Source organism: Tamandua tetradactyla, chromosome 12 (genome assembly GCF_023851605.1).
Source record: "Tamandua tetradactyla isolate mTamTet1 chromosome 12, mTamTet1.pri, whole genome shotgun sequence".
Lineage (NCBI taxonomy): Eukaryota > Metazoa > Chordata > Mammalia > Pilosa > Myrmecophagidae > Tamandua > Tamandua tetradactyla.
This window is the reverse complement of record NC_135338.1, coordinates 76,873,969-76,886,645: the sequence shown is the minus strand read 5'-3', so window position 1 is coordinate 76,886,645 and position 12,677 is coordinate 76,873,969. Positions and strand designations below refer to the sequence as shown.

Below are 12,677 nucleotides of genomic sequence, written 5' to 3'. Positions count from 1 at the left end.
AGATCTCATCTAAATAGTAAGTTAAGGTTGCGTCTATGAAACCAGTGCACCTTGTCTTGTTTCTACGAGCTTTAAAAAGTCCAAATACTGATGAGGCTGTGGATCAGAAGAAACCAAAAATGACCATGTTTGTTGACAGGTTGCTCTCCTTAGCCTCAAGAGAACGGTCATGGGTCTCTGGGTGATGTGTGGTGTGTACTGCTTGTGTACCTGCAGCGTCCTAGTTAGTCTAGGAGGAGTTGGATATGCTTATGGAAAATGTCAGATACAGGAAAAAAGGCATGAGGATGTTTCTTGGTTTCTGAAATTGAATAGTAGAAGTGTTTCAGCTTCAATCTTAACTCTAGATAATAGAAAGTAGTTACATCCCGTAAAGAAAAGGTGACATCACATGCTGCAATGGTAGCAGGCATAAGAAACAAAATCTTGGTAATATACATATATATGCATAGTATGCAAATGTATTTCATATTAACATACAATGTTATAAGAATGCTTGATGGTATAAATGCGACGGGGGAAATCATCCTAGGTGGTTTTACTTTAGAGTAACAAATAACCTGAGACGTCTATGCTTCCATTAGATATCAGGCCTACAAATCCGTACGTGATGTAGAGCACATTCTCAGTGATTGAAAGATCAACTAAGCATTGCCAAAATGTGCTACGATTTTCCAACATGACAGTTAAGCTGGATCCACTCCAAGTGAACAAAAAAACACACTGTACAATAGAGTATTACAATGGGGTGCCATTCATTCCTGATCGGTTTTCAAAAGGTAGATGTTCAAACATCAACATGGATTCTATCTATGTTTAAGATGGTAGGTGAGCACACTGCCCGTGACTCACCTCATCCAACAAACCATCACAGAAAAAGTATATGCCTGATGAAAACAAATCTCATTACCAAAAAAGCCAAAAAGTCTTTGCTTAGTAAACTGAAAGAGAGGACATGAAGTATGTGACTCATTTTAAACTAGCAATACCACTGTGTGAGTTACTGAAGATTAACTAAGTTTCTTTCTGAATTTTAAACTAAAACATCTAATTTATGATAATAAAAGACACATTGTGGGATGATATTGTGTTTCACGCCCTCATTCTCAAGGCATTAATATTTAGATGATGCTTGTCCCTTTCAATTAAAAAAGAAAAAAACTATGACTTTCTTTAATATGCATTCTGTGTTAAATTGTCCATAGCTGCAAAATGTATGTATGTATGTGTATTTGTTTTACATACACATGGGTTTATACACCTGTGTGTATAAACATATACACATACATCCTCATATACACGTGTATTTTATATATATGCTGAGAAAGTTCACATATATATACAATTGCGTATGTATATATGTGTGTGTCTGCGTGTGTGTCTGTGTATGTGTATAGGTATAAAAACTTGACAGGCAGAGTAATATTTCACTCAGTGTTAAATGAAGTCTTTGAAAAATTAAGTACAGTCACTCAGTTAACATAGTACAGCCAGTAAACTAAGTTGAAAAGAGAAAAAGTGAATGGAAACACGATCCTGGACCATCTGTCTATGGCGTTCACATCCGTTAAATCAGGGATCTTGATTTTGAGCTGTGAAGACCGCCTCCGTAGATGGGTCTTCTTGTGCGGGAGGCTTCTGTCCCCCATGTGCCGTCCATGCCCTTCTCGAGGCATGCTTTGTTTCCTGTACTGGATTCCTGAGTTGTCAAAGGATATTGCTGAATTCCTGCTATCACCAACACCACCCGTGACCTCATTCATTTCATTGTGAACCTCCAGCGATGTTAACAGAATATTTCCATGAGCATCCACCTAATTGGAAGAAAATTCACATCATTATCATTTGTCTAATGATAATGTCAATAAATGACATGTCAATAAATCTAATTTTCATATGCAAACCCAGAGTAGGCTATGTCATACCATCATATCATATTTATTATGTGAAACTGCACATCAATCAAACTGAGCTCTCTGTTTTATTGGAAGATATCATTTTGGAGGTTCAACTGCTGTTTGGAGATTTTGCTTCCTTGATTAAAAAATTCCTACATAAGAGATTTAATAACAATGGGGGGTCTTTAAAAATTGAAATTTTACACTCAGGATACAAGGCCTTACTGAAGAGAACATCTTCTAAGATGCTAACTTGGGTGTTAAAACTATTTTCCACAATTATACACTAGCTAGAAACTACATTCTCCCATTTTTCTTTGAAACTCAATTTGTCCCCTTTTCTGGTAATAAGAAATATCCACATTATCCTGGAGAAACAAGCAAACATTCCTATGATGGGATGGCGCCCTGATGATATCACAGGGGTACTATGTGAACCAGACACCCTCCCAAGTAAGAGCTCCTTGTCCAACCCTGGTCCTAGCAGAAGGCCCCTTCTACAGGGATATATCTATGATTGAGCCAAATTTTAAAATCACAACATTTTATTGTGCTAAACACAGCTTCAGAACTATTGTGATGCTGGAGGGTCCTTAAACCGTTCTTCTACAGAGCTTTCCATGGAACATGCCTGAGGATGGGGTCCACAGGGAGTCGTGACTGGGGAGCATCTGCAGTACCTTCTTTCTGAAGAGTTAACCACCCTCAGGGCCTTTGCCGTCCACTCCACAGTCACCATGGACTGGAGGGCTATTTTCCTAGTCCCTTCTTCTGGAACTAGAATAAGTGTCTATGGTTTCCTTCATGAAGCTTTCACAAAATCAATTACTTTGTAGAGGGATAGTTTATTGATATTTTAATGTGGGTGTTGCCATCTTCTGTCTAGCTCTGAATTTTGTTGAGGACATTAAATTAGATGCATAAGAGGTGAGGTGGGGAGAGAGGCCCTCCCACACAGAACAAGCAGGGACCTGTGCAGTGTGTACAGTCCTAGGACCACAGCGAGGACAGCACTCCAGACACCAAGTATGACCCGGATGCAGGAAAGAATGTGAACATCCAGGGGCCAGGAAGCATTTGGGAAAAAAAGACATCAATAAAGATTCTGAGATGTTTACACCATGATTTGGAAATTTCATTAGAGTTCACGCAATTACTTTTAGGGAAAGACAGGTGTGGTAGACAAAATAATGGCTCCAAAGATGTCATGCCTCACTTCCTCCCAAAATATGAATGTCTTACCCTACATGTAAAAGGGACTTTGCAGACATGACTTTAGTAAGTCACGGACTTTTATATAAGGACAGTATTTTGGATTAACTGGGTGGGCCCAATCTAATCACATGAATCCTCAAAAGCAGAGAACTTTATCCAGCTGGAAGCAGAAGAGAAGGTCAGCGAGATGCAGCAGAAGGAGAAAGAGAGATTCGAAGCATGGAGGGGCTTGATCCACTGTTGCTGGAGGAGGCCAATTGCAAATCATGAAAAGCAATGCAGGCAGTCTCTCAAAAGGAAGGACTGTACCTGCCTGACAGCCAGCAAGGAAATGGAGTCCTCAGTCCTATAATCACAAAGAACTGAGTTCAGCCAACAACTCAAATGAGCCTGGAAGCAGATTCTTCCCTAGAGCCCGAGAAGGGGACACAGCCTTGTGGACTCCTTGATTTCAGCCCTGATTCTTAATCTCTAGGTTGAGCCTGTCTGGACTTCTGACCTACAGAAGTGTGAGACAATAAATGGGTGTTGTTTTGAGCTGTAAGAAGCAATAAAAACTTACAGGAGTTAAGAGAGAACATTTAGGAAGAAAAACGTCATTTGAGTCAGGCCTCAAAGGATGATAGAAATTTTCCAGGGAGAGGGCATGAAAGCCATCACATGCAAAGGCTGGTAGAGTTTTGAAAAGGCAAACTAGTTGAGAGGGACTAATGCCCTAGAGATAAGGGGTTCATAACACACAGTTCTTGGCACATGCTGAGCCCTCAATAGATGGGGTTACTGTCATTATTATCACCATCATTTTCATCTTCACATCATCTTATCACAGTAGAAAAGTATGCTCAGTGATAAACCTTGGAAAGCAAGATTAGAGTCAAGACATTAAGGTTTCTGTACACCATGTTAAAGAATTTCATCTTTACCCTTTAGGCAATGGAAACTAAAAGTGATTTCTAAGTAGACAAGTGACGTATTCCTGAATCACAGCTCTACCTGGAGGAAAAAGTGTAAAAATTGAATTTGAGTGGGGAAACTGAAGAGAGGAAGTCTAATCAGCATGCACTGACCCTGATCCTTTTACATCCATCTGGATAAGAACTGCCCAGAGGTTTCAATAATGCTTCCCTCCCTGCCACTGCAACAAATCCAGGTATTTCCTCCAGGCCCAATCAGGGTTCTTAGGTATCCACACAGCAGCTTTCCTCTATCACAATCATTTCTGCATCCCAGCAGATAAAAGCATGGGGAGGGAGGGGAAAGAAGAAGACTTACCATCCTGCTCCCATCCATTTTGCTCCCATCCACTCAGCTCCCATCCACTCATAGTTTTCTGGGTTCCCTGCAGATACCCACATTAGCCTGAGCGTTGCCTGCCCTGGGCAGCATGTATCCATGCATGGCTATGCAGTGGCCCTTCCATCAACGTGGGCGGGAGAGTCCTTGGGCTCATTCTGCTAGAAGCTCATTCTTCCTAAACGATGCTATCAAGCTCCTCTCTGGTGTTGCTATCACTCCCATAACTGCCTCTCCCTAGCAGCCTCAGAAAGGACAGGAAGTTGTTCTTGGAAAGGCAGACTGTGTCCTACAGGGTAGGAGGACCACAAAGCAGATCTACATGCATGGGGCAATGTCTCCATAGTATGAACTACAGTAAGCCTGTGGGTTAATGAGTGCTTGGAGAAGCCCATGGACCAACATGACACTTTTCTCTACCATCTCTGCTGCACTAAAGGCGCTGGGCAGGAGGTGTTTCCTAGAGATCAGTTGTTCCCAGGAGCATTAACAAAATAATATTAGCATTTTGTTGGTTTTTATCTGATAGAGGGAAGAATTATAATGGTGCTTTTATCTCAAAAGTACCAAGAATCTGAGACATTTGTAAGAGTTTGGAACATCTGCCTTATGTCTGTTCTTTTTATTTGTTATTTTTCCCTGTAGTAGTCGGCAGTAAAAACCAAAAAGCAAAAAAAGCCCATTTGCCTGTCTTCAGGACCAGTGAGGAATCGGTGGTTTAAGAGGATGAGGGAGAAGAAGCTCAACAGATAAATTAAGGTGTAGCTGAAAAAAGAGAGAAGCACATGCGTAAGGCCAGAAGAGGGAGTAGGTGTGTCCAGGCCTGCAGTCACATCCCTTTGGTGGAGGGAGAAGGGGCTCGCTGTCCCTAAGAAGGGGAATGATTGAATCTACTCTGGGTGCCTGGACAGCCAGCCCCTGAGGCAGCAGGAGGAAGAATGAAAGGGTCAGCTGAGATGGCCTTTACACACTTGAACATTAACGTGAAACTTCTGAGGAGAGAACTACTCTTTACTGGTCACCATCTCCCTCCAGCACATTCTACAGCTCTGATGGTAAATGAATTAATGATATCACATTTCTTGGAAGGGGGATTGGTGGAGGATGTCAACCAGCATTCAGTTTATTCTAATACTGAAGTGAATGAATGTGATGCCCCACCAAATGTTGATTTTGAGTACTAAGAGGAAACATATTAGCTGCCTCTTAAAGAGGTTGAATAAAACTGAGATGGTGCTGAATAAACTTAGATTTTAATTAAATGTCCAACATTTTCAAAAGGTTGACTTACATGTTAGGTTCATATGTTTAAAACTAAAATTTATCTCACATTGAGCCAGAGAATAATTTCCAAGACTTGTTTTTCTTCAAGTCATAAGGTAAACTGTATTCATTTTTGAGGTGCTTACTGGCTATTAGTTAGAATCTGAGAAAAATGAAATGCTTTCCTGATGGTAGAGAAATCAGAAAATATGATTTAGCTCTAGAAAATATTATCTACATCCTTTTTCATGTTTTAAATAGAACAAAACTGCAAGATGAAGAGCTCAGCGCACCACATAGGAAGATGGGGTGCCTCAGTGGAGATGTGCACAGGAAGCAGGCAGTACTCAGCATCTTGATGATTATTCATAATAAAAATAATAACGTGCATCTGCTATGCTTCAGGTACTGTGCTAGGTGTGGGGCTTCAAATACACAAGAGAAGAGAAGGCCCTTGACCTTAGAAGTATAGCGGACAGGTGCTTCAAATAGCCAGCAAACGCATTTTTAAAAGTACTGTATATTGCCCTTTAAACACATTTTAAAACACATGCTGACAAAATCATCTCTTTTCTGGTTATCAAAAATCCCATCTAAAAGTGCCTTTTATCAAAATCCATGGGATTATAATTAGCAACTTCAAAGACAGAAATACCAAATAAAGAAATGTCTTTCCTTACATGAAGGGAGGGAAGTATTTTGCGACCCATTTACTCAGTCAAAGTTTGACGGTCTTAATGACTCATACTTTCACCTGGCTTTTTAAAAGATTCATTTATAAACCTTCCCCTCTCTTCCCACTAGGGAAGTGAAAAAACATACTGATCATACTGATTCAGTGGGACCAAACTGATGACAAACATCATTCATTCCTTAACACACGTTTGCAAGCATATTCACCACGTTCAAATCACATGTGGGTTTTTAGAGGACAAAGACCTGGATGCTGTTTAGTGAAGACATGATGGGTACATGAAATATTAGTGGCATGCCACCAAACAAGCACAGATCACATGCTTTAGAAGCTGAGACATCAAAGACCAAACCAACAGCTTGAAGCAGGGAGTGATGAAAATGAGATGGGGCAACTTGGAGTTAAAAGTCAAGGACAATGTTATGGAAGACCACATTTGGCTTAGTTTTAAAAGGGGGAAAATGTGAATGAATGGAAAAGGTATTCTGAGGAGAAAGAACTGAATAATTGATGGCAAATAGATAACTTCTATGGTGATTTCAGGAACAGTCCAGGGAGAGAGAAAAAGATGCAAAAACGAAATAAGATCAACTAAATATTGAGTTGATTTTTTTGAGATTTGGTGACAAATTTGCAAGAATTGATGTCCCCCAGCCTTTTGTAGGGAATGTCATGGGTTTGGGAAAAGACTTAATAAGTGCAGAAATTGGCTGGCTGTGCACCTGAGGCAAATCTCCTCTATTCCATTCCCTACCAACATCATTAACTATTTTAAAAATTAAAGTATTCTCGGATACATTGGACATTTATGGCTAATTGCAGCTAGTTTAAGAAAGAGTACTGGTAAGGCAGGTCTCAGGAGCCAAAAACATTTTATATTACCCCTATTTCAGGGCAAATGTGTAACACTGAGTCTGGTGTTGGATGGAATATGAATATATATTGACAATAATATTTTAATGTAAAATAACTTCGGCTACTTTACTTTAATTTTGCATTTAAACATGAATCAATATATAGAAAATTTTACACTGAAGTTACTTGTATTTTTTCTGAAAAATGAAATGGTTATTAAAACCAGTTAAATCTTTGTAATCAAACATTTCCCCAAATATTTCCAAAAGAGAATTTAAATCTTGAAATAGATGGAAGTTGTGGGTGAAATGCAAGATTGAAATGCCCTGTATAGAATGACTGATGTCATGCAGTTTGCAAATTATTTCATTAATATTCTTTATTTTGAAGGTTTTTGTCTCATACTACTATAATTAGAATCATTAATATCAATGTAGTTTTTCTTTCTGCTCTATAACCTGGACAGGTGCAAACATTCAAAGACTAAAAGCATCTAGTACAGAATATATGACAGAAGGATTTTTGTTTCTTTCCTACAATTTGTCACCAGATCAGCACATAATTGATACCATATCCTTTATTTACCTTCAAGCTTCTAAACAAGTAAAATACTCTCATTTTAGAAGAATCAGAAATTATTTATCACGTGAGGAAATTAACCTTGCTCTTTAGCAAGAAGACAGATGCCAAGTCTGTAGTTTGGATTCCTCAGCAAGAATTAAGACTATCTGCCATCTTATAAAATTCAAATACCAACTGGTCAAACTTGCAAAATACCCCAGGGCTTGTGACAATAATACACACATTCTAACCAAAAACTAGCTCTTGGGTACAGAAACAACTCAGAAACAAATAGAGATTACACACAAATAAATTAAGGGCAAGACTTATACCTACTGCAGGTCTGAGGAGAAACTAAGTAAATAGGTGAAAAATCTGAGTGTTCAAGAATCAACTACTATATTACAGTGTTGTATAACTACTAAAGATAAGGAAAGTCTATTCGATGTTTTACACTAGGTGTGCATTCATAATCCCAGAGGTGGTTGGAGACTGCCCAGAGCCGTATTTGGTGGCCTGTAGTGCTCCTGATTGCACAACCTACCTCCAGCAGGCATAACCTATCAAGCTCCTGGACTTGTTATTTGTGCATTTTTTTCACTTTAAGTCATCCACATCACCTGATATAAACTTACTGGGAATTTCTTCTTGTATAAAATCACCACTAAATTCTTAGGGGCAATGAGGAACAATTTTTTAATGCTTAGGTTTAAAAACACAGAATATGCTTTTAAAATTACACATTTGTATGTCTATTTTAAACCTAAATGTTAAGTCTTCAGGTTTCAAAACTTTACAATTAAGACTTTTAAAAATATGAATGTTTAAGTCCTTTAACAAAACTGCTGGGAAAACAGATTTTTTTTCCCAGAAAAACAGACACCAAAAATGACCTCATGAACAAACAAAAATTTTCCTCTGCATCTGATTTATAACATAATCTCTCTACATTCTGCTAATTTTTCTCTGCAATGTTGGAGGTTTTTTTGCGTGTTTTATTTTTAAATTTTACACTTCACATTCAAAAGGTATTTCTGCAGCACAACCATTAGGCACTTCTAAACAATCTCATTTAGAAGAAAGGAAACAAATTTACAATCTGTTTAAATGAAGAGGATGATGTAGTAGGGAATTAGGGGAAAAGCAGCATTGTGTGTGTCTGCGTATCTGTGTCATGGAAACAAGAACAATTCAACGAATTCCCCTATCCTTGGAAACAGCATGACCAAAGAATGCTGTGTAATCACAGTAGGATGCTGGCTGACTTAGCAGCATAATCTTATGGGGCACCAGGTATATTTTTCATTTAGTAGTTAATGTTGCCCTTGGAAAGCCTGGTTTTATTCGCGGATTCTGTGTTTCTCTGACCAATTCTAGGTTTTGCTGAATGGATGAAAGCCATCCACATTCAATTCTGTACACCCTTTCCTTCTGAAATGTTGTGCACCTATTATGCATCACCTCTGGGACAGTGGGCACAAGTGAAACTCTAAGGAGCTCACTGAACTCCTTGATGGGAACACAGACACATGGTGGCACTAAGAGCACAAAAAGGGGTGAGAAAACCACCCCAGGGCTTAAGAAATGGATAAATTGACAAGAAGAATTAAAAAGTAAAGCATCGTGGGAACAAACCCATCATGTAAACAGTTGAGAACATAGTTTTGAGCATTCGATGAGATGAAAGAGGTAGAAGGAAAAAAGAAAACAAATAAAACGTATAATGTGCTTTTGCTAAAATATTGTTTATGATTGCAATAATATATTGCATTCATTAAAAATAAATGACATTGGGGCGGGCCGCGGTGGCTCAGCGGGCAAAGTGCTTGCCTGCTATGCCGGAGGACCTCGGTTCGATTCCCGGCCCCAGCCCATGTAACAAAAAACGGAGAAACAGAATACAATAAAACAAGAAAATGTTTAAAAATGTTTCCCTTTCTTCCTTCCTTCCTTCCTTCTATCCTTCCTTCCTTCTCTCTGTCTTTCCTTTAAAAAAAAAAAAAAAAAAAAAAAAAAAAAAAAAAATAAATGACATCAACATCATCAAGTTATTTTTTAATTGGAAGCATGTACCAACAAGTTAGGCTGGGCTGGAGGTGGGTGGATAAATTCATTTTCTCTCTTGGGAGTGTAGCCAGAGACTCCCTAGTGACCCCACGAGGTCTTCCTGGATTTCTGTAGAACACAACCAGGTTGGAGCACCTTGCCTGAATACCTGCACCTTCCTGCTCACTCTTTTCATGTTAGGAACCTTTAACTTTGGGACCTGAGGGTGGACAAGGGAGGGTTCTGCACACTCTTTGGAAATAACAGCTTGCTGAAAAACCAAATTTGTAATTTTGCAACCCAGTAAAGACATTTTGAAAATGCTTCTATGTGCCAGGGTCAGGATTCACACCCCAGAGTTTCATTAATTCTTGTACCCACAGGCTATGTTCTCTCAAAAGGAAACTGGGGAAATTTTGGTTTCTTCAGCTTCTGTACTAATTTTGGCTTTATATAAAATTCAGCAACTTGTGTGTCTCTTTGTTTGTTTGTTTGTCTTTTTTTTGTACTCTCATTATTATTTTTATTTTTTTCTCTATATTAACATTCTATATCTTTTTCTGTTGTTTGCTAGTTCTTCTTCTAAATCGATGCAAATGTACTAAGAAATGATGATCATGCATCTATGTGATGATATTAAGAATTACTGATTGCATATGTAGAATGGAATGATTTCTAAATGTTGGGTTAATTTCTTTTTTTTTCTTAATTAATAAAAAAAAAAATTCAGCAGCTTGCATGCAGGAATTTGTCAGATTATGACCAACTAGGCCACACACCTTCTACTCAAAGGTCTCAGAAGCAAATACAGCAATTCATTGGCTTTTAGGGAGAAGGTGAAATTCAAGATACTGAAGAGCCTACCCGGTTGCTTTCACTCTTTGCACGATCATTCTTCGCCTTAGCTGTCTTTTCCGCAAGCTTCTTCTGCCTTTGGGGGCCTCTTCCAAAGAAAATGTAGTTGACAAAGGCATACTCCAGAAGGGCCAGAAACACAAAGACAAAGCAGCCCATCAGGTACATGTCGATGGCTTTGACGTAGGGGATTTTGGGCAGAGTCTCCCGAAGGTGGGTGTTGATTGTTGTCATCGTCAGCACAGTTGTGATCCCTATAAAAGACAGAGAGAGTGAGAGGCTGCCGTCTGCTGCGCTGTTCTTCAGTTTTCATTTCCCTTTCTTATTTTCTCAAACAGCTTGAATGAGTTGATGAAAATGGGTTGAATATTATCAGGCAACTGAAATGCGGTAGAGCATAAACCATGTCGTTTGAGCAGAACATCATGCATCAGTATAGGAAGCTGACACCTCTCTTCGGGAGGAGTTATACCAGGCAGGGGCTTACCCCCATAAGCCCTTACTAATAAAGGGAGTGCAGTTTTGAGAGTGGAAAGAGAAAGATTTAGGGCAACAAGTGCTCAGTGAAATTCCCAGTCATGAGAAAACAGTTCTTTATATGAAGAGGAATGTGGCAACGTTTTTGTTTTATTTTGTTTTGTTTCATGTTTTCATTTTTAATTATTAAGCATGTGATCGAGTCCTGAGTTCAAAGAGAAAGGAATACTTGGGTAAAGTTCCTGAGGGTAGATTATCTCACAGAGTGTTTTCCCTTTGCACCTAAGAAAGAGGCTTGAAAACAGCTGATCAGGAAATATTTGCTAAAGTTAATGGTTAATGATTTTATTCCAAGTATAGAATCATAACAGATCTTGGAGCAACTGGCCAGATCCATTTTCTTTTGTATGTTATTATGTCAAATCCTTTACACAGCATCGTGTGAACGATCACACCGTTTCCTAATAGAAACTATATTTAGTTTCTAAAAACATGGAAGGACAGGGACCACCTGTTGCAGTTCTCCAATAACAATGGATGCAGTTCTCACTATACAAAGATCCAGTGTTTAAACTCTGAGGCCATAGAGATCAGGGGGCAAATCTGTTAGTGACAAGTCTGGAACCTGCTGACTTGAGTTAATCTATACTTTTAGGAAGGTGTGGACCACTTACTTATTGGAGGGACAGTAATTATTCCAGCTGATATCCTCCTTGGGGACAATATTCTTTAAATATTAGGAAGACTCTAGGAAGCAAGGCAGCTCCAAAGTGTGGGTTCTTTAAACCAATGCAACAGATGCCACTGAATGTCATTGCTAGTGAATCTTGCAGGACCTAATGAAGAAGAGCACTTCTGTCCTGCTGTTCAGGAGGAAAGCCTTAGCCATAGGCCTACATCCACAGCAATCATGAGAACCAGTGATGTGTCTGAGGCTAAGAGGCTGTGCCAGCTGAGAAGAAACAGGCTCTGCAGCAGAGCCCAAGTCCAGAACTATGGTCGCCTCCACCCAGACCCCACCAGAGGCATGTTTACGACCTCCAGCTGTGCTTTCAACTCTCCAGTTAAGGGTTGGAAAGAAAGGTTTGATTTCCTTTGGGTTTCTGAACCATCCTCCCCATTCCACAGAGAAGGCTTCCGGGGAGCAGGACTCAGTCCACTCTGTGGGCCACTCAAGAGACCCCAGATGCCTTTCTCAAACATACAGCCTCCTCCCACCTGATCTCTGACTGGTATTAAAAGAAGAGAACTGAGACAATTTTTATATATAACTGCAAACCAGCATTGCTTACGGAATATATGGAAATCTGAGACTTCAGAATATTCTGACCTTCTCCTTTAAACATATCATTCATAGACACCTTAAGATTTTTAAATTTTTAAAGTGGCAGTGGTATAATTACAGCTTACACATAAATGTAAAAACACCACCCAAATGCTAAAAACTTTTGTGTTCTCACCATGATTTTAAAATTTTGTAATGTTCTTTCCATTGCTTTTTTTTTTTCTTTCTGTTCCCG

General features: G+C 39.2%; 1 protein-coding gene across 2 annotated transcripts in view; it reads right to left on the bottom strand.

Moving 5' to 3' along the window:
• Window positions 1–371: 371 nt before the first annotated feature.
• The window catches only part of GABRB3 (gamma-aminobutyric acid type A receptor subunit beta3), a 55,643-nt gene continuing 43,337 nt past the window's right edge, over window positions 372–12,677 (bottom strand). The window contains exons 5-6 of one of the 2 annotated variants that reach the window (XM_077122366.1): window positions 10,690–10,934; window positions 372–1,814 (exon numbers count right to left, since the gene is read on the bottom strand). In XM_077122366.1, coding sequence (XP_076978481.1) covers window positions 1,473–1,814; window positions 10,690–10,934 — 587 coding nt within the window. In that variant the 3' untranslated portion in view covers window positions 372–1,472. The remainder of the gene's footprint in view (window positions 1,815–10,689; window positions 10,935–12,677) is intronic. The other variant, XM_077122367.1, reaches the window with a different exon arrangement.